This window comes from Carlito syrichta, unplaced genomic scaffold, assembly GCF_000164805.1.
Source record: "Carlito syrichta isolate Samal-C Ts95f unplaced genomic scaffold, Tarsius_syrichta-2.0.1 Scaffold302318, whole genome shotgun sequence".
In the NCBI taxonomy this organism is placed as follows: Eukaryota; Metazoa; Chordata; class Mammalia; order Primates; family Tarsiidae; genus Carlito; species Carlito syrichta.
This window is the reverse complement of record NW_007246414.1, coordinates 378,423-400,736: the sequence shown is the minus strand read 5'-3', so window position 1 is coordinate 400,736 and position 22,314 is coordinate 378,423. Positions and strand designations below refer to the sequence as shown.

Sequence of the window (22,314 nt, the reverse complement as noted above, 5' to 3'; positions counted from 1 at the left end):
AACAAACAAAAACCAGTTAGGTAAATTGATCAAAATACATTAAAGTTCAAATGCCAGAAATTTCTAAACTCAACATTTAAAAAATCTTGTATCGACCAGGGGTGGTGGCTCAAGTCTGTAGTCCCAGCACTTTGAGAAGCTGAGGTGAGAGGATTGCCTGAGTCCGTGGGTTCGAGACCAGCCCGGGCAGTATGACAAGACTTCATCTCTACAATAAAATTAGCTACAAAAAATTAGCTGGGCGTGGTGGCGCGTGCCTGTAGTTCCAACTACTTGGAAGGCTGAGGCAGAAGGATTGCCTGAGCCCAGCAGGTCAAGGCTATGGTGGCTGTGAGTGTGCCACTCCACTCCAGCATGGGCAACAGAATGAGTCTCTGACTCAAAAAAAAAATTAAATAAAATTAGAAAAAATATTTATCAAGACTGATATAGTAGCTCACGCCTGTAATCCCAACACTTTGGGAGGCCGAAGTGAGAAGTGAGAAGACTGCCTGAGCCCACGGGTTTGAGACCAGCCTGGGCAACTTGGCAAGACCTCATTTATACAATAAATGAAAAAATTAGCTGAGTTGGCCAGGCGTAGTGGCTCATGCCTATAATCCCAGCACTTTGGGAGGCCAAGGTAAGAGGATTGCCTGAGCGCACAAGTGTGTACTTGGAAAGCCCATTCAGGTTTCCACATGGCTTAATAGGTCTCTTCTCAAGGGGGTGGCTGGAACATAAGGAAATTAAAATTTTTATTTGTTGTTTTCTTATGTTAAATTTCTCTCAAGTTATATCTAAACTGGGACTATATCAACCTTCTTTCCAGACAAAAGTATAGAAATCATATAAATTAATCCTGTTAACTAACCACAGGCTACTAAGACAAATAAAAAAGGTTTTTCAAAAGCCAGATAAAAATTCAACAATGTTTCTAAGTCTCCTCTCTGAGACATTGCAGCAGTTTACTAATATCAATTTAAATTCTCTGGAAGGACAAGTTCTTTTGGCTATGTATTTTGTCTCCCAGTCAGCACCGGACATTAGGTACAAACTCCTAAAAAGAAAGAAGGGCCCACAAACCCTTCAACTAACGCTATTGGACAAGGCCTTTATAGTCTTTAACAATAAGAAGAAAAGAATGCAGGACCACAAACATAAACGGAAAGCGTTTCAGCTTTTGTTTACCGCTTTAGCAAGAGCTACATGCTCAGCTCTTCTTGAATTTCCTGGTCCAATCCTTCCTTCACCCCTTTAGGTTGTGGAGGTGCAGGACATTATATCCAGACCCCTCACTGCCCTGTTGCTTCCATGTGTTCTGGGATATAAAATGTTTCAATACTCCTTCCTTGTTGTGCCGTGTACATCTCCATTATTGGAAAAGGACATTATATACAAAATTAAAACTCACATTATTTTTTGCTCTCACCATTGTGCTTTTGGGTGCCTTTTGTTTAGCTTTGGATTTCCCTAATAGTTTTATGTTGAATCCTATCTAAGCCCTTCCACTGCTTATAAACTTACTGCTTTGGTTGGAGCTCTAAGGTTAGAAAAGTATAAAAAAGATTATTAGTATGAGGTATGTTTTTAGTAAGAAAGTATAAAGGAAAGAGAAATAATTGTATAGGAAAATTCTTGTATGGTACATTATAAATGGCTGGTTGTTTGAAAAAAAAAAAGGGTATAAAACAAAAATAGAAGGTTCAAGCATTAAAGAAAAATAGCTTAAGTATGTCAAACATGGTACGTGAAAGTCAAAAAGCTTTTTGGCCATAAGCCTGATTTAATTGTAGTACCTTACACTGCTCCTCAGATAACTTGGCTTTGTAGAACATGCCCTGTGTGACAGTTAGCTGTAGCCCACTTTATTGGTCAAGTGGACTCCCACTATCCTCCTTTTCCACTTCTTGCTTTTGCAAAAAAAAAATCATTCTTTTATCTTTCTTCAGGTTACCAGTGCTCAACCTCTACAAAATGCTAGCTTGGTTTTTACAGATGGCTCCTCTTCTGAAACAGCGGTTACTGGTTACTGTTATTAATGGTGTTACTTCTTGTTTTCAAACAGATTATAATTCCACTCTACGAGTTAAGCTGTTTTCAGCTTGTCAGGTCTTTACAAAAAATTTTTAATCCGACACTAACATTATGTTACAGGGGTACTGTGTCATTTAAAAACTGCTAGTCTTCATGTTGTCTTTTCCTTCTCCCCCACTATAATTGTTTTATAAACCATTCAGTTACATATTTGTGCTAGTATAGAACCTGTTTATGCTACTCATTATTCATACTCATTCTACCCTTCCTTAGTCCATTATCTAAAGGCAATGCTCTTATTAATGAGGCTATGTAATTTTTTGCTTTTCCTCCATTAGCAGCTACTGCTTCTCATGCCTCTCATCATCAGAATGCCTAAAGTTTACTTCACCTATTTGGGTTCCGGACCACCTCATCAGAAATGTCCGGCTTCCCACCCCCACCACAGTGCTGTGAGAAGCTGCAAACCACCAACTTGGGGACAGCTGAAAGTGCTGACACGTGACGCAGAGGATTTGGTTCGGTTTCAAATTACTTCTCTTACTCTCTCTACTGTTTTTATTGCTATACTGGCTATTATAGCAAGCCAAGTGGGTTGTATTTATTTAAAAAAAAAAAAAGAAAAATCTTATTGGGCTGATATCCCAAACCCTCCAATGTTCCAGCCTGTTACATGGGATACTAAGATTATTACTGTTTTTACTAATCATTCCTCTTTATTAAAAGGCCCCACTCTTTTTTCATTGTGGGTCAAAACTGTTATTAATCATAATTTGTCCTTTTCAGGTTGTTCTAGTTCTCTTCCAATATGTTTTAGTTTACCTAAAAAGTCAAACTACTTTCATAAATTATAAATCAACTAATTGTCTTACTTTTTCTAATTTATATAGAGAATTTATGATTCTTAAACAGCCTTCTTATTTAATGGTTCCTGTAAATCTTGCATCTCTTTGGTATGATGTATACTGTTTAGTGTTTAGGTATGAGGTTAACTCACTGTTGTCACGACCAAAAAGATTTATAGCAACTTTAATTTTAGGAGTTACAGCTTTGATAGCCATTGCTACTTCAGTTTCAGTTTCAGCCATAACCTTAGCTAAAGAAGTACATACTGCTACATTTACAGATCAGTTATCCAAAAATGTCTCATTAGCTTTAGCAGCTCAAGAAATTATTGACCAAAAGTTAGAAAGTAAAGTTAATGCATTAGAAGAGGCTATTTTGATTATAGGACAAGAACTTGTAGCCTTGAAAATTAAATTGGCTTTGAGATGTCATTCAGAGTTTAAATGGATTTGTGTCACACCTCTTCAAGTGAACAAGTCTATTCATACCTGGGATAGGATTAAAAATCATATCTCTGGAATTTGGAACCATTCCAACATAAGTTTGGATCTCTCCAAGCTTCATCAGGAAGTACAAGACATTAGCTCTGCTGAAAAACAATTTGAATTCACCCAATTGGCTCAGTCAATCTATAACAATTTTTCTTCATTTGTCAATCAAAAATCATTATTGTCTATATTAATCAATGTGGGAATTTGTAGAGGAATAATCTTGCTACTGTTATGTTTGCTTCCAGTCATCTTCAAATCATTGAAAAATAACATCTCTCGACTAAGCATGGAATTTCACGGCTTCGTATTAAAAAACAAAAAAGGGGGATATTTTGGGAGCCAGTCTTGGAGGCCCGCCTGATGACGAAGTCCAGGTGCGCTGAGGACCCCTGGCCGCAAAGCGAGCCCGGGCAGCTGAGGTCCTTCTGTCTTCCATCTTTGCTGTTGATACAACTGAAGAAATTCTGTGCAGTCATGAAAGAAGATGGCATGTTTATGCGAAGAATCACAGCTAACCTGGAAATATCATGGTTTATTTCCATTTTTCCCACTATGCCACTTGGCCTTTTCTAACATATGCAAGGGTTAAACTCTGACGCACATCAAAAATGCTTTCTTTCACTTGGTTATAAGTTACTAGATATTGCTTAAGTAATAAATGATATAAGTATATCCACTCATTTATTTAGGATTATGCAGTTTAGTGTTTAGACATAAGGATTTTTAGAAGCACAAGTTTATAGTAGTTCATTATGAATTCATTATAGTTCTAACACTTATCTAGGAGTTATGTAGGTGATTTATAACACTGTTTTCACTAACTTAGGATAAAGGTTTTTACTTAATTCTATAATTAAAACTATAAACTTATAACTCTAAATTAACATTTATAGAGTAGGTTTTCACTAAACTCATAATATAATAATCAGACACTTTTATGACAAGATCAGCTAAAACAGAAAGCAACCTTGAGGGACCTGGGAAACATTACTAAAAGTTTCTTTTGAGTTCTCTTTAGAAACAAGCACTGCAAGATAAGAGAAAAGTAATGAAGACATCTGGACAAGGGAGGCGATCACAGGACTCTGAAGAACATAAGAGCCTAAGATGAGAATATTCCTGACACATAAAGAAATATACACTTAAAGAAACTTTCTTGAAACATTTGTAATTTGGGACATTGGACTGAGAGTGTCATTGTTGGCTTTATGAATAGGACTTGTCTAATGCCTATGAAATTCCTGGCTTATTTGCTACTAAAGCCTATGGGAATCTTGGTTTGTTTGCTACTAAGACCACTAGCTGGTAACTTTTAAAAGATATGTATGTGAAAGAGTTTTCCTTGTCTTGCCCCTTCAAAAATGGTATAAAAGCTCTGTATTAACTAGCATTAAATTGTCATCTGTTCAAGAAGCAGGTGTCCGGTATATGATCGTCGTTCGCCTATCCGTCTCTCCTTCAACACTTCCCACGACCCTTGTGGGGCGGGCCCCCGCACAAGACCAGCCTGGGCAACTTGATGCCCCATCTCTACAATAAATAAAAAAATTAGCCGGGTGTGGTGGTGTGTGCCTGTAGTTCCAGCTACTTGGAAGGCTGAGACAGAAGGATCACCTGAGCCCAGCAGGTTGAAGCTGCAGTGGCCGAGAGAGTGCCATTGCTCTCCAGCCTGGGTGACAGAGTGAGACTCCTACTCAAAAAAAAAAAAAAAGCTGAATGTGGTGATGCACATTCGTAGTTCCAGCTATTTGGAAGGCTGAGGTGGAAGGATCACCTGAGTTCAGCAGGTCAAGGTTGCAGTGGGCGTGAGCATGCCACTGCAATCCAGTCTGGGTGACGATGAGACTTCGAATGAATGAATGAATGAATGAATAAATAAATAAATAAATAAATAAAGTCTTATATCATTCAATGAGTCTCTGTTAGGTGCTTTTTCCTGTGCCTAGAACTACGGGGCAGGAGCATGGGCATCTTCTCCAAAGCAAAGGTAATTGAGCATAAATGGCAAAATGTGCTCTATCCACACAACGAACTATGATTCTGCCATAAAAAGAAATGAGATACAAAGTGCAACCATGTGGGTGAACCCTGAATCCTTGAAAACATTACGCTAAGTCAAAGGAGTCAGTCACAAAAGGCCACATCTTGTGTGATTCCATTTATATAAGATATCTAGAGTAGAAAATCCATACAGATGGAAAGTAGATTAGGGATTGCTGCTGGTGAGAGACTTGGGGGAAGAGAAGGAGCGACTGCTGATGGGATTCTTTTTGGGGTGATGAAAATGTGCTGGAATTAGATCATGGTGCTGGGTATACAATTCTATGAGTCTACTAACAACTAATGAACTGTATGCTTTAAAAGGGTAAATTTAATGTCATCAATTATTTCAGTGAAGCTGTTTATACAAGGTGAGGAAGCTAATGTCTGTTAAGCATTGCTCCTGTCACCTAAGCATCATACTTACTTCCCATACGACCACTACTGAGTTGGTCAATGAAATCTCACGTGCTAGATTAAAAAACAAAAATTGAACTCAACCTGAGTAAATGCATACACATACATAGCTAGGGGGCAGAACAGGAATTCAAGTCAAAGTCTAAGTAACTTTAAAGGCCTCTTTTTTTTTTTTTTTTTTTTGAGTTGGAGTCTCGCTCTGTCACCCAGATTGGAGTGCAGTGGCCGCTCCCGGTCACCGTGGCCTCAACCTGCAGGGCTCCGGCGATCCTTCTGCCTCAGCCTTCCAAGTAGCTGGAACTACAGGTGCGTGCTACAGGCTGAGCCACCGAGCCCAGCTAAAAGCCTCTTTTCTCACATCAGTATTTAAACGTGCGCAAGGTACATAAGTTGCAAGGAAAATACAGAACTTCACATTTTAGAAACAGTTGACTTTGAGGACTGAACCCTGTATTCCCAGATTGAAGATTATATGAGTTTCTTCAAAACAGACAGAGGCAAATTTAAAACAATCACTTTATTAAAAATAGCAAATCTCACAAATACGTATTTAATCTCTTGTCACTGGCCACTGAAAACACACATCTGCGTGTGTACTGATTATCTAACGTAAACTGAAGCTGGGCTGCCAGAGGCCTGTGCATCACCAGCTTATGGTCAATACTGGAATGAGTCTGGCGAGCTCAGGAAGGAGAAACCCTTCAGCCCTATAGAGGACATTAGCACAATGCACTTCAAGTATAACCGCATAAGGCAACAATATAAAGCATAGCAGCACAACCCCGTGTCACATTTCCTGATAAAGCCTTCCACAAAGCTAGGCCTCCAGTTACAGTGAGTTACAGCGAGTCAGATGGATTAAAGCAGTGTGTGAAAACAATCATGGCACTTGCACTTTAATTACTTTAATTTCTTGTTGTAGAAGATGATTCTACTATTGATTCAGCTGGAAAAGTAAAGACTGCTGCATCTATTCAAATCACAAGAAAGCAAAGTGCATTTCATTTTAGCTGGTGGAAGTATTTGGAACATCTTGTGCATCTGCCAAATGGAGTTTTTGTCTGAATTCATCAGTTAAGAAGATTTTCATTCTATAAGGAGTACGTCTTTTAAATTTATGAAAATTACATGTAGGAACTAAGAGAAAGAAGTTTTGTTTTTTTTTTTTAAAGAAATATGCTTAAAAAGAAAGCTCCTGTGTTGCTATTGAGACATTGGGCTGTGGTAAGACAACTTAAAATGTAGTGAATTATACTATATCTAGAATCTGAAGACTTTTAAAAAAATCACTGAATTAAGAATATGTTCCAGGTTCCCATGGAACACAGAATTATTTTTAATGCTTCAAGAGTCATTTTTATGGTAAGGAGCTGATTAGAGACAAATATGAAAACACACTGGACTAAGAAAAATCATTTGAGGAGACAGCATTCTATCATCTTTGGGAAAATAATTCTTTGTAAAGGTCCAAAAATCAAATAAAATCATTACAGCTCTACATCTTTTCTATAATCCTCTTAATTATATCTCAAGAAGATGGAAAACAGGATGGAAATCCTGCATCTGTTAGTCTCTTCTTTTTTGTCATCACTGCCTTTCATTTTCTCTTTCACCTGTATTTATCCATGTGTTACCTAATTTTCAAGACCCAGTTCAAACAGTGATATGAATCCACTGAAGGCAACTACATGCTGGCTATACCCGTATGGCAGAGGTTACAAATAGGTGGATAGAAGCACAGCCACCAAAGACATTCTCACCAGTTGGAAGGCTGAGATTCAACACATGTAAAAATCAACAAACAGTTAATAAAATAAGGCAGAATGCTAGCTTGAGGTAGCAATGAAATGGTTTATGGAAGTGGTCAGCTTGAGTGGAATGTTATAAGGAGAACAGGAAGATACAGCAACGGGCAACTCCAGGTAGGAAGTACCAACTGAACAAAGGCCTTAAGGTGAGAATGAATGTGACATGTTCATGGGCATTCAGAAAACCAGCCTAGTGGGAATAAAAAATAATGAAAAACATAACAGGATGGATAGGCTGTGACCAAATTATTGAGAGCCTTTAAAAGGTTTGACATGGTTAAAAAAAATTGGCAAGAGATAGCAATGCCGGCCAGGCACGGTGGCTCATGCCTATAATCCCAGCACTTTGAGAGGCTGAGGTGAGAGGAGTGCCTGAGCCTACAGGTTCAAGATCAGTCTGGGCAGGTTCAATGGCAGAGAGTGCCATGAATGATTAGCAATGTCTGCCATGGTCATAGAAGGGATTTTTAAATAATCTTGGAGACTGAAATAACAGAGGCAGCAATGAGAGAGAAATTAGGAGGGGAAAGTTTAAGCACAGAGAACATTTATAACAGATGAGGAAACTAGGGTTGCCAGACTTTTGTTCAAGGCTACACGGTTGCTTACCAAGATTTAAAATTAAACAGTTAGGCCAGGCACAGTGGCTCAAACCTCTAATTCCAGCACTTTGCGAGGCCTTTGGTGAGAGGACTACTTGAGCCCAGGAGTTCAAGACCAGCCTAGGCAACATAGCAAGACTTCATTTCTACAAAAATAAAAATAAATAAATAAATAAAAAATTAGTCGGGTGTGGTGGCACATGTCTGAAAGTCCTAGCTACTACTCGAGAGGTTGAATTGCAAGGATCACCTGAGCCCAGGAGGTCAAGGCTGTGGTGAGCCACAATTGTGCCACTGCATGTCAACCTAGGCAACAGAGTGAGATTCCAGCTCAAAGGGAAAAAAAAAAAAATCAAGTCTTCTAAAGCCTATGCCCTTGTATTACACGATACCATGTTGCTTTGTTTTGTTTGTGGTGAATAAATTCTACCACAGGTTGAGTCATGGAAAGTGGTGAAACAAGTAAGTTTAAATATTTAACAAAAACTGAGGTAAGAGGATAGGAGATACTCAAGGTAAAATAGCATAGAAAGAACATAAAGCATTGAAAGAATACAATGAAAAGAACATGCCTATAATCCCAGCTCTTTGGGAGGCCTAGGTGAGAGGACTGCCTGAGCCCAAGGGTTTGAGACCAATCTGGCAACTTGGTGAGACCTCATCTCTACAATAAATAAAAAAATTAGCCGGGTATGGTGGCATGTGCCTGTAGTTCCAGCTACTTGGAAGGCTGAGGTGGAAGGATCACGAGAGCCTAGCAGGTCGAGGCTGCAGTGGCCATAAGCATGCCACTGCACTCCAGCCTGGGCGACACAGTAAGACTTCCCCCGATTAATCTTATCTCCACCTTTAAGTCTTTCTTAACAAAAATAACTTATGTTAATATCTGCCCACAGTTATGTGGCTTTTCAAAAGCTTATTTTCATCTGGAAAATGGGGGACATGACACGACCTACTTCCAAGGTATGATCAAATAAGACAATATATGTAAAACCCTTCATACACACAATACAAACAGTAAGTATTCAAAAGGATTAGCTATTAATTGCTATTACTGGATCTGTATATAGCTTCCTATTTCATAATTGCTGTCACTACACAATTCAACAATAACTACATATAATATTATGGCAATATATATTCTAAATACTTGGAAAATTTCACATATTTATAACTACATGTAGCAATTACCCTATATTACAGAGGACACTTCTGAGGTGTTAAGCAATTTGTCAAGCTTATATTATCAAAATGTAGACCCAAACTTCAAAAATCAAATCTCTACCACCAGTATCCTTTCTATCTCTGATTCAAAGAGGATGTCTCACCTCTCAAATTAAATTATTGTACACACAGGATCATTTCTTACTCTTCTTATGTACCCTACCATTGTGCCTATCATTATGTTCAAAAATACATTTTGAAAAGTTCCTGAAGTACCTTGTTCTAAATGGAAATGTCAAAACCTTAATATTCTATATTGCCTTGGCAATTTCCTTTAAGCTAATCCTGTAATACTTAGTACCTTTAATTATGAAAAGTCATCTCACAAGCTATGTAAGCAACCCTTGTAGGCTGCATTTTACTATTGCCTAATTTTCCATTTTATGCACCTAAAATATTCTATGTGATGATATTAAATTAAGTATAGTATATTATCTCTGGATATCTGATAGCCTCAGAATCTAAGACTCGAAATAATTTATATAGCAACTAGCCTAGTTCTCAATTCTCATGACTTAAAACAATACTTAAATTTGTCTTAAAAATTCAAAAACAATACAAAGCAAAGCAGCACAATCCAAAAACAAAAGTTCAGCATTGAAAGCAACAAGAAAATCCCATTTGGAAAGCAAAGAGGAAGAGTGGTGGCCCTAGAAAATAATTACATGTCTTTGTTCATTACACCTAAATAACACAACTTTCTTAACACCTGATTGGGACAATTCATCAGAAATTATAAGTTGTAAAGTTTTCACTGTTGATAGTAGGCAAAGGATACATGGAAGAATTCAATTCTTCTAACTGTAACACAAAGAAGAAAATTTAATTTTAATAAGATAAATGTAAGCTGATAGCTGTTAATTATATGTTCTTAAATACATTATTATTCATTTAAGCTTTTTGTAAAATGAAAAGGCAAAATACTAAAGAAAAACACTTTCAAAAAATTTCCAGACTGGAAAATTCCTTTTTGGAAGTTATAATTAACAAGTATGAAACAAGAGTATGAAGAGAGAATGAAACCAGATGATAAAAACTAGAGTTCTATAAGTATTTCTAAAACTGTACATAATTACACTGTCTCTAATAACAGTTTTTAAAAGAAAAAATGCCATCTTAAAGACCAACATCTTTAAAACCATCAAGAGTTACAAAAATTTTTCACATTATTCAGCTTTCTGTATAAAACAGAATTTATCAACACTTGTCTTAGTCTGTTTGGGCTGCTATACAAAATACCATAAACTGGTAGCTTATAAACAACAGAAATTTATTTCTCACAGTTCTAAAGGCTGGAAATCCAAGATTAAATTGTCAGCAGATTTGGTGTCTAGGGAGGGCCCACTTCCTGGTTCACAGAACCATTTTTTCTTGCTGTGTCCTCACATGGTGGGAGGGGTAAGAGTTCTCTCTCAGGTCTCTTTTATTTTTTTATTTTTATTTTTATTTATTTATTTATTTATTTGGAGTTAGAGTCTCACTCTGTCGCCCAGACTGCAATGCAGTGGCCGCTCCCGGCCATCGCAACCTCAACCTGCTGGGCTCCGGTGATCCTTCCGCCTCAGCCTTCCAAGTAGCCGGAATTACAGGCATGCGCTACCACGCCCAGCTGATTTTTTGATTTATTGTAGAGATGAGGTCTCGCTGCCCAGGTGGGTCTCGAACCCGCGGACTCAGGCAATTCACTCACCTCAGCCTCCCAAAGGCGCGGGATTACAGGCTGAGCCACCGAGCCGGCTCTCTTTTATAAAGACCTTAATCCCATTCTTGACCTAATCACCTCCCAAAGGCCCATCTCCTGCAATTAGTACCTCTGAGGTTAGAATTTCAACATAAGATTTCTGGGAGGACAAAAGCATTTAGACCACAGCACCTGATTTTACAGAAGGAAATCTAAATTACAGAATTGTTAACTAAATTTCTCAGTGTTGTACAGTTACAACCCAAATGCAAACCCTGAACTAAATAAAGGCTTTCTGGTTCAAATTCACTGTTCTTTTTACTATACCACAGTTATATTCTTAAATGTATAGCAAATTAAGTTTATATTTGCTAAGAGGAATAAAACATAAAAACATGAACTGGTAAATGGAAATACTTGCAAGACTGAACATGAGAGACTTGAAATAAAAAGATTATAAGCATAGGCTTGAAATTTTAAATGTTGGAGCATACAATTTCCCTCACATTTACTTACTCAAACAATAGAGAAAAACAACAGAAATTAACTCTTTTTGTCAATGATAAATAGGGAATCTAAAACAAAGTGTGTTGAATTCAATTTTTATTTATTACTGCTCCAAAAAGGATTTAAAGCGGAAAATTTAGTGAACGCTTCTCAGTGTAACAATTATACATGATGTTATATGCTGAACTGTGTCCCCCCTAAAATTCATGTTTTAGTCCTCATTCTCAGTAGCTCAGAATGTAAGTATATGTAGAGACAAGGCATTTAAGAGATAATTAAATTAAAATAAGGTCATTAGGCTGGGCCATCTTCCAGTGTGGTTGATGTCCTTTGCAAGAAGAGAAAACGTGGACATAGGCGTGCATAGAGGGAGAATGCCATGTGAACACTGATCTCCAACTTTTAGCCTCCAAAAGTGTGAGAAAATTAATTTCTACTGTTTAAACCACTCAGTCTAGGGTACTTTGTTTTGGCAGCCCTAGCAAAGTAATACAAAATACAAAATGGCAATACTCAATGAGCACAAACAGAGCTCTGTATTTAAAGATAAGTAACCACCACCCGAGTAAAAAGTACATTTTAACCATGTCAGGAAAAGGTCTTTTAATGAATAACTTCTATATTTTAAAATCTTATGTATATGTACAAAAGCTATATCGCTTTTAGATGTGCCGGCATCTGTATTCTGAGAATGTCAACATCATTAGATGTCAACATCATTTCCTTGGAATATATTTCTTTTTAAAAAGAGTAAAGTTTCCAACATGGATGAAACTTGAAAACACTATGCTAAGTGAAAGAATTCTATTAGGCCATATATTGTATAATTCCATTTATAGGAATTGTCTAATATCAGCAAACCTGTAAGGGCAGAAAATAGAGTAGGAATTGCTAGAGATGAAGACAGAGGGGAACTGAGAGGTAAAGAGTTTCTTTTTAAGGTGATGAAAATGTTCTGGAATTTGACAGTGTTGTCTATACAACACTGTGAATATACTAAAAACCACTGAATTATATATCTTAAACGGATAAAAAGGTGAATGTTTTTGCAATAATTTTTTTAAGACTAAAGATTAAAAAAACAATACTTACATCAGAGAGAAGCCGATCCAGATTGGAGTCACTGGCTGTTTTTCTCTTATCCTCAGGAAGTTCCTCTAACTCCCCATAGAGCTCCAAATTCAAGCGAGCTAATTTCTCCTGCATTCCCCGAACATGTTCCATCTGTTCAATGGAACATTCATTTCCTGGGGAACATTCCAGAACATTAATAAAGATTAGGACAGTTCAAACTAATGGCCCTAAGGGAAAATGTTTAAATTCTAGATACACTAAAAGAAATAGGTTTTCTCTTTTTTGTAAATCAGATTACTAATAATTGCATTTTTTGTGTGTGTATAACAACAAATCAAAGTTCTGACTAGGAAAACAGTGACTTTGGGCATTAAAAAAATCATACAGGAAAAAGGCAAAATCATCCGTTAAGTAGTAAAAATATTTTTTCTTCAATCGTAATATCATATATAGAAGCAATAGTACTGGCTAATCATGTCCAATTTGACAAATGTCATTTCAACTAAGTGACCTCACATTTTATAATAATTTGAGTGAAATTAAGAGTTCTACGCTTCAACCATGAATTATTTTGCCAACCCCTTATATATTCTTCCTTTAAGAAATATAAGTGAAAATACTTACGAAGTATAAGATATGTTATGAAGCATGAGCAACACAATGTAATTTTTTTTTAAAGACTAAGGATAAAAAAAGGTCTGTCCTTTAGGAAATAAGTTGTCTTATACTTATATTATGTATATGTAATTACATATAGTTATATAATTACAGAAGGGACATTATATGCCCAGAGCAACTACTTTATATATGACATATTATGTCTTTGTCCAATTTAAATGCAGATTCTGCAACTCCTTGATACTAGTTTTTTTTTTTTAAAAAACTTTGTTTTTCCTAATGGTACTACACTATACCTCAGCTAAAGCTGAGGTACATATTTTGAGTCAATATGAATTAATATAAATTATACTAGTTTACTGTAGCCAGCTATAACATCTTCATAAATTAGCTATACTACATTTTGTAAAGGACTACTAATATTGAAGCTGGTTATAATTCTCTCAAAATCATCCTCTCTTCTTAGTAAAATACATTATATTTCTTCTATTTTAAGGATGCTTTTCAACAATTAGTAATCTAGAAGGTCAAGTGGAACAAACAAAAATATCTCTAGGTGTGTGTGTGTATGTGTGTGTGTACATATTCACAGAGAGAGATACAGTAAAATATAAAGAGGGTAGAAATCACAAGGAAAAGATGAGTCAGAGATGGATCTAGGTAACCTACCATGAGAACAACAGAAGCTCCAGAAGATAAAAAAGAACAGGTGAAGGAGAAATAATAAACAATAAAAAATATGTCCTGTGAGATGAAAGATGAGTCAGCAGAAATGAAGGGCTCACTGATTCCCAGGCAGGATTCATGAGGAAAGACACAGTCCTAAGCATATCCTGGTAAATACCTAACCTTTAAAGATAAAAGAAAAAATATTTTAAGCATCAAGACAGAAAAAATAAACTACCTAGTAAGAATGAATCTGACTGGCAACAGAATTCTCTTCTGCAACAACTATAGGGAACAATCAGTCGAATAATAGACATAGACAAGAAAGGACTTCAATTCCAAAATACAAAGTCCCCAAAGAGCAGGGGTAGGAAGGGTGCTGGGAGACACCGATGAAGTAAAAGTGGTCCAAAGATTACATTTCAAGGGAGAGAAGAAAAGGGAGGAGAAGATGAAATGAAAGTGTGCTAAAGATACCGCCTTACTGGGCTGGACTCAAGCAAGGCGGAGGGTATAATAAAATATTTTTGTGAAATAATGTGCATTTAATGTCTTCTTTTCAAATAACCAACACTGGAAACCCAGGAATTATAAAAGAAAAAAAGGCATACTTGAGTATACAAAAATTAAAAACTTTTACAAGGTTAAATATACCATTAACAGAGTCCACAGACACAATAAACTTGGTAAAAAATAGTAAGTAAATAATAAGGGTTAACTAGCTGGGCATGGTGGCACACACCTGTAGTCCTAGCTATTTGAGAGGCTGAAGAGGGAGGATCACTTGAGCCCAGGAATTGGAGGCTACAGTGGGCTATGACCATGCCACCACACTCCTGCTTGGGCAACAGAGTAAGACCCTGTCTCTAAAAACAAAAACAAAAACAAAAAACAATAATAATAGTAGGAGTCAGAGGGTTAGTATTTAAAACATATAAAGGGCTCTTAGCAATTGACAACAACAACAAAAGGATAAATAACCAAAAAGAACTCTGGGTGAAGGTCCTGAAAACAGCAGTCCAACTGCTTGTCAAACACATGGATATTACAACTCAATAGTAATGAAAGACATCTCACTTGATTCCAACAGACTGGCAACAATGAAAAGACTAATAATACCTACTACTGGTGGGAATTCAGGAAAAAGGCTTTTCTATAAATTGCTGATGGAAATTAGAAGTGCAGTAGTTTTCTGGGAAAACAATCTGGATCCTTTTATCAAAATTAAAATTATATATATATTACCTACAACAGTTCTACTCATGAGAATCCATCCCAAAGAAATAAAAGTGCTAGCATAAAGACACATGTAAAAAGACATTCATTACACCATGGTGTTTAGTGGCTCAAAACTGGAAAAGTAATGCCCTTCAATAGGAAAATGCTTGAATAAACTAGAGTATATTCACAACTTGGAATATTAGGTAGCCTTAAAAAAGGAATGATTAGAGCTATACCAGGTGAATCAGCGAGGTTTCCATCAGATATTCTTTAGTGGAAGAAAGCAAGATACAGAAAAGCACATATAAAATATCACTTATGTAAAATAAGGAAGACAGAAGTCTCTTTGTCTGTTTAAATGTAGAGTTGTATTATAACCTGGAGAAAAATATGAAAAGATATACCTGATAGTTAACAGGGTTAAGTGGTGAGGGAGGGAAGCAGCAGAGGGGGTAAGAGAGGAAGCAGAGAAGTCAAGAAATGAAAATGTGGGGGAGGGAAAGATAACACTTAAAATACTCAATATGGGCCATAGCTTTGCTAAGCCATGGTCTGTCTGATCATGTGGTCCTTGAGCCTCAGTCACCATGTTTTTTAGCCTTGGCCTCTTCCCTGCCTTCGGGAGGTGAATCTCCTCTCTCTCTGTAATTTACTTTTTTTTGGTTTTTTTGAGTCAGAGGCTCACTCTGTTGCTCAGACTGGAGTGCAGTGGCACACTCACAGCCACCCCAGCGTTGACCCACTGAGCTCAGGCGATCCTTCTGCCTCAGCCTCACAAGTAGCCGGAACGACAGGAGCATGCCACCATACTCGGCTTTTTTTAAAATTTATTGCAGAGATGAGGTCTCATCAAGTTGCCTAGGCTGGTCTTGAACCCCTGAGCTCAGGCAATCGTCTCGCCTCGGCCTCCCAAAGTGCTGGGGTTACATACAGGCTTGAGCCACCTCGCCCGGCCTGTAATTTACTTTTTAAATAAACTATATTTTCCAATCTATAAAAAAAAATGTAGGTGTTGATGACAATTATACACATAAGGTTATGTGTGTTCAAGAATTTTTAAATTGTTATCATTAGAAAAAGCTTATAAAGGAAGTTCCAAACTGTACATGAAAAATCTGACAATATCCTTTGTAAATTCTGTGAATAAAACAAACAAACAAACTTGCCAGGTGTGGTGGCTCATGCCCATAATCCCAGCACTTTGGGAGGCAGAGGTGAGAGGACTGTCTGAGCCCACAGGCTTGAGACCAGCTTGAGCAATTTGGTGAGCCCTCATCTTTACAATAAGTCAAAAAATTAGCCAGGCATGGTGGCACATACTTGTAATTCCAGCTACTTGGAAGGCTGAGGCAGAAGGATTGCCTGAGTCCAGCAGGTAGAGGCTGTAGTGACCATGAGCGTGCCACTGCATTCCAGCCTGGGCAGCAGAGTGAGACTCCAATTCAAATGAATGAATGGATGCATGAATGAATGAACGAACGAACGAACAAATGAATAAATAAATAAATTGGAAATCCTGGGCTAGAAACAAGTTTAAGTATAAAAGGGTAAAGGAAAATGATCTTGATATTTTTCAAAACTAAGGCACGAAGTCTAAAATATTTTAACTGACCAGGACTCCCTTTATTTACTCAACTTTCAAGACACTTATTCCATAATAGCATGGTCCTACTTAATATTTCAGCTAATCTTCCCTTTTTAAAAGGGAGTTCTAGAAGGCAAGTTATATTCCATGACAAATAAAATGTAGGATGACTGCATTTTATGCCTATGGGTTCTTTTCAAAAAAAAATAAAATGACACTTTAAAAGGAAGAGAGGAATACACGCAGAAAATAGGAAGCAAACCATCTTAGAGAAGAAAATACTGAAGAGAAACAGCTATTGCTTACCAAATGCTTGAAGTTTTCCAGAGTGGAAATCATTCAAAAGACTCAGGAGGCCTCTCTCCATTTCCTGAACATCAGAGACATCAGTGAGGAAGGAGTGCTGAATCGGAGTTGACTGAGCACCTTTTCCTTCTCCACCCTGAGGTTTGGTCTTTTCTTTCATCACTCTGCAAAGATGAAGCAATAGCTTTCAGGCTGTTTCAGATGCTTAATATTTTAGAGAATTAAATGGAATTTTCCTTAAAAGCAAGAGGTCAGGGGTGGGAGTGTGGTTCACACCTGTGATCCCAGCACTTTGGGAGGCCAAGGTGGGAGGATTGCTTGAGCCCAGGAGTTCGAGGACAGCCTAGGCAACACAGCAAGACCTCATCTCAACAAAAAAGTCAAAAAACTAGCTGGGTGTGGTAGTCATAGGATGTTGAGGTGGAAGGATCGCCTGAGCCCAGAAGGTTGAGGCTACGGTAAGTCATGATCACACATCTACATTCCAGCCTAGGCAACAGAGTGAGACCCCAACTCAAAAAAAAAAACCCAACAGAATAAAGAAGTCAATGCTAACTAAAACTAGTAATTTGAAGCCAGAAACCAAAAGAAAGAACAAGTTGTAAAAATCTCAAGTAAGCCTGGGCACGGTGGCTCATGCCTATAATTCCAGCACTTTGAAAGGTGAGAGGAATGACTGAGACTAAGGGTTCAAGACCAGCCTGGGCAACTTGGCGAGATCTCATCTCTACAATAAATTAAAAAATTAGCCGGGCGTGGTGGCACTAGCCTGTAGTTCCAACTACTTGGAAGACTGAGGCAGGAGGATCACCTGAGCCCAGCAGGTCAAGGCTGCGGTGGCTGGGAGCGTGCCACTGCCCTCCAGCCTGGGTGACAAAGTGACACTCCAACTAAAAAAAAAAAAAAACCCTCAAAACTCAAGCAAATATATACATTTAACAACCAAGGCACATAAAAAGTATAACTAACACATTTTACAATATTCTAATTTTTTGGACTGAAAACTGTCTTTTTATTAACCTATATTTCACATTTCATTTCTCAGTGAAACACATTACACACCCTTCCCTAAACTTTTTTTTAATACTTTCCAGTTCCCTTTCTACTTTATTTTTTCAAAGTATTGATCACCACATAAAATATTATGTTTTTCTGCACATGCATATGTGCATGGTGGTAGTGGTGGTGGCGGTCGTGTTATACTAGTAAAGACAGGATTTTGTCTTTTTTTTTTGTCTCTATTTCAGCACCTAGAACAGAGTCTAGCATATGTAAGCCCCCAGTAAATATTTGCAGAATGAATGAATAGGAATAGACAGAGCTGCCCAACTTTTTTTTTTTTTTTTTTTTTGAGTCAGAGTCTCACTGTCACCCAGGCTGGAGTACAGTGGCATGATCACAGCTCACTGCAGCCTTGACCTCCTGCCTTCCCTAAACCTGATCCTATATGTTCCTTGAAGCATCAGTAGTCCGACAAGTGGTTATGAGTCCCTACTCCAGAGGTGACAAGCTGGCCAGAGTACCCAGTCTGAGGAGAAAGGAAGGCATTCCCACTCATAAGCACCATATACTGGAATGCTAAAACGCTGTTGTCATCTTGACTCCTCCAGCGTCCTAAGGCCCCTCCACGTAGTCATGAAGTCCTACTGCTGATGCCCACACAATACCTTCTCTCTTGTCCGCTCCTGTACTGCCATCATTCTATCTTTTGACCAAACAGCTTCCTAACCAGTCTGTCTCTGTGTGAGAGATATCTCTATCCCCCCTTCCTTCTCCAAAAGGCAGCCAAGTTCATTTCTAGAAAGTAAAATCAGATCATATAATTCACTTAATTCAAGTCCTTCAGTAGCTTTGCACTGCCTGCTGGATAAAGTCCAATACTCCTAAGAAACCCTATCCTGCCTTGTCTGTGCTCTAGCCATTCGGAATCTCTTTACCTTTCTAGAAATCCATTCTCTTATCATCTTACATGCTACTCCTCTGCCTACATTAGCATCCTTCCACTTACTGCCATCTTTGCCAGGCCACCTCCCACACACCCTTCAAGTCTCAGTTGAAATTTCCTCAGAAAGACCTTTATAGAATCCCTGGACTAAATCAGTTCATGTCACACATCTATCGTACACCAGGCTCTCTGGAGTGATGATGCTATATATGCTGTGATACAGAACAGAGAGAAAGAGTAGTTCACTCAGCCTAGGGCCAGTCAGAGAAGGCTTCCCAAAGGTGTTATGTAAGTGATGGCTTAAAGAACAAAGAGGGGCTAGACTGGCAAAAATGAGAGTTGTGTATCTTTATATCTCAACACATACTACAGATCCTGACATGTGAGTATATGCTGTAGCCAATTAATTTTAACATAATGTTGAATGAAGATACCTCCCACAGAAGGAATGTGCCCAGGAAAGGTTGGGGGAGCACATTCTTAACAAGAAGGAAATTTAGAACACATAGGCTGCCGACAGTAAATCAGTAACAGGTTTTCACAAAGCAAGGTCCACATTTTATATACGTGACATTTAATCATATCATCTAGTACCTTGCTACTCAAAGTGCTATCCTTGAGTAGCATCAGTCATACCTGTGAGCTTATTAGAAATGCTAATCTTGCTGGGTGTGGTGGCTCATGCCTGTAATTCCAGCAATTTGAAAGGCTGAGGCAGGAGGATTGCTTGAGTCCAGGAGTTCGAGACCAGTCTGGGCAATATAGCAAGACCCTCTACCTCCAGTTTAAAAAAAAAAAAAAAAAAGAGGCCATTGCCTTACTAGACTCTGGTTTGGCATGTGCTCTTTGAGGTATGGGTAGGTCATGTTTCCTGGCTTTAGCTCCCTCCCTACCTTGGAGAAGTAAGTCTCCTCTCTCTCTGTCTCTCTCTCTCATTCTCTCATTTACTTTCCAAATAAATTCTATTTTCCAATCTAAAAAAAAAAAAAGCTAATCTGAAGCCTGATCCCCAATGATTATGAATCTGCATTTTATAAAGATCCTGAGAGAGCCATATTTGTATTAAAATCTGTAAACTACTATAGATTGTAAGGTTTCCATATGGCAAACATATTTTTTTCCTCTCTCAAGTTTGTACGATTTTATCCAAGTTAGGGTTTCACATCATCATTTAACAACCCTCTCAGAAAACAATCACAAAAGATAAAACAAAAACCTGTTAATTCCTACTTCAATGTTTTTTACTATCTCACTATCTCACTTTATGTTAAAATAACTCAACAACAATTTTAAAAAAATGTCACACTATCTCACTTTATGCTAAAATAACTCAACAACAATTAAAAAAAAAAGCATACAGTGAAATTATACTATGTGCAAAGCCCTGCTGTAAGCAATGCCAGGCACACCATGGTGAGCAATACAGTCCCAGCCCTCAGGAAACCTAGATCCAGGAGAGGGTACAGAAATAAAATTACCAGGTCAAAATGACAATGATTCAAACAAACCACTCTGAAAAACCTAGAGAAAGAAGTGATTACCTTCAAAATCTCTTGGCTTCCTTTTCCCACCAACTATAACCTTATTCAACACCTGACTCTAAATTAAACAACTCCTAGAGGAAAACCCTTTTTCTCTGTGATAATTTATTCAAAGGAAACCCTCATAACTCTTATTGTTTATCATTAAGTACTTATCATTAATACATTTTTCAAAGTTCTCATGTCTTTGACTACATTCTTTGTTTCCATAAAGACAGTTCATTAACAGGAAGACAGCAATGTCATCTTTTATTTGATGTAATCCCAATGGCAAGAGTACTGCAAGCATCTTCTTGACTGACTCTCCATGATGAACTTGGATGTGAGAGCAACCTTATATAATAATTAGAAAGAGGACTGAGATTATACAATACTTTTTTCTCTAGCTGTGATCTTGCCTTCCAAATATCTAACACTACAAAACACACATATATGCAGTAGTAATATATAACATATTTAAACTTGTCGCTCCTATTCCCTTTAAAAATCCTGAAGACAAATGATGTCCACCAATATTAATAATGGCTATTGTTCGGGCACAGTGGCTCATACCTATAATCCTAGCACTTTGGGAGGCCAAGGTAAGAGGATTGCCTGAGCCTACAAGTTTGAGACCAGCGTGGGCAACTTAGCGAGACCTCATCTCTACAATAAATCAAGAAAAATTAGCCAGGTGTGATGGCACATGCCTGTAGTTCTAGCTACTTGGAAGGCTGAGGCGGAAGGATTGCCTGAGCCCAGTAAGTCGAGGCTGCAGTGGCCGTGAACACGACACTGCATTCCAGCCTGAGCAATAGAGTGAGATTTCGACTAAAAAAAAAAATAATAATGATTATTTCTAGATGGTAGAATTTTAGTGTTTTGAATTTCTTCTTTGGATTTCTCCTGTGTTTGAATATTTATAATAAATACAAATATTTCTACATAAATAATATTTATGTACTTTTATAAAAATAAAAAAGGAGTGATGTTATTACATAAATACTATTTATGTAATAACATCACTCCTTTTTTATTTTTATTTTTGAGACAGGATCTCCCTTTGCTGCCCAGGCTGGAATACAGTGGCATGATCACAGCTCACTGCAGCCTCAACCTCTTGGGTTCAAGCCATCCTTCCATCTCAACTTCCTGAATAGCTGGGACTACAGGCACATGCCATCACACCTGGCTAATTTTTGTATTTTTTGTAGAGACGAGGTCTCACTATGTTGCCCAGGCTGGTCTCAAACTCCTGGGCTCAAGTGATCCAATTATCCCATCTTGGTCTCCCAAAGTGCTAGCATTACAGGAGTGAGACACTGCACCCGGCCAATATTTTTCTTTAAAAAAAATAAAAGCTACAAGCCAGGTGTGGTGACACATGTTTGTAGCCCCAGAAATTCAGGAGGCTGAGGTGAGAGGATCCCTTGAGCACAGAAGTTTGAGGTTAGCTGGGGCAACATAGTGAGACCTCATGTCTAAATGTGTATATATACAATTTTTAAAAACTTTTACAAATTACCAAAGCTCAAACGTTTAGCTTAGGTTTTAAAAAACCCACTGACTTTATATCATTTTTCCCATTTCTGAAGAGCTCATCAACATTGTCTACAAGTTTTCTTGCTCTGTCCATTTTATTTTATTTTATTTTTTTTTTGAGTTGGAGTCTCACTCTGTCGTCCAGACTGGAGTGCAGTGGCCGCTCCCGGCCACCGCAGCCTCGGCCTGCTGGGCTCCAGCGATG

General features: G+C 37.8%; 1 protein-coding gene across 2 annotated transcripts in view; it reads right to left on the bottom strand.

Annotated features, from left to right (window-relative positions):
- Positions 1 to 6,308: 6,308 nt before the first annotated feature.
- The window catches only part of CCDC28A (coiled-coil domain containing 28A), a 19,809-nt gene continuing 3,803 nt past the window's right edge, over positions 6,309 to 22,314 (bottom strand). Inside the window, exons 3-6 of one of the 2 annotated variants that reach the window (XM_021711484.1) lie at positions 17,103 to 17,266; positions 12,725 to 12,879; positions 10,223 to 10,245; positions 6,309 to 6,871 (exon numbers count right to left, since the gene is read on the bottom strand). In XM_021711484.1, the coding sequence (XP_021567159.1) occupies positions 6,817 to 6,871; positions 10,223 to 10,245; positions 12,725 to 12,879; positions 17,103 to 17,266 (397 nt within the window). In that variant the 3' untranslated portion in view covers positions 6,309 to 6,816. The remainder of the gene's footprint in view (positions 6,872 to 10,222; positions 10,246 to 12,724; positions 12,880 to 17,102; positions 17,267 to 22,314) is intronic. The other variant, XM_021711485.1, reaches the window with a different exon arrangement.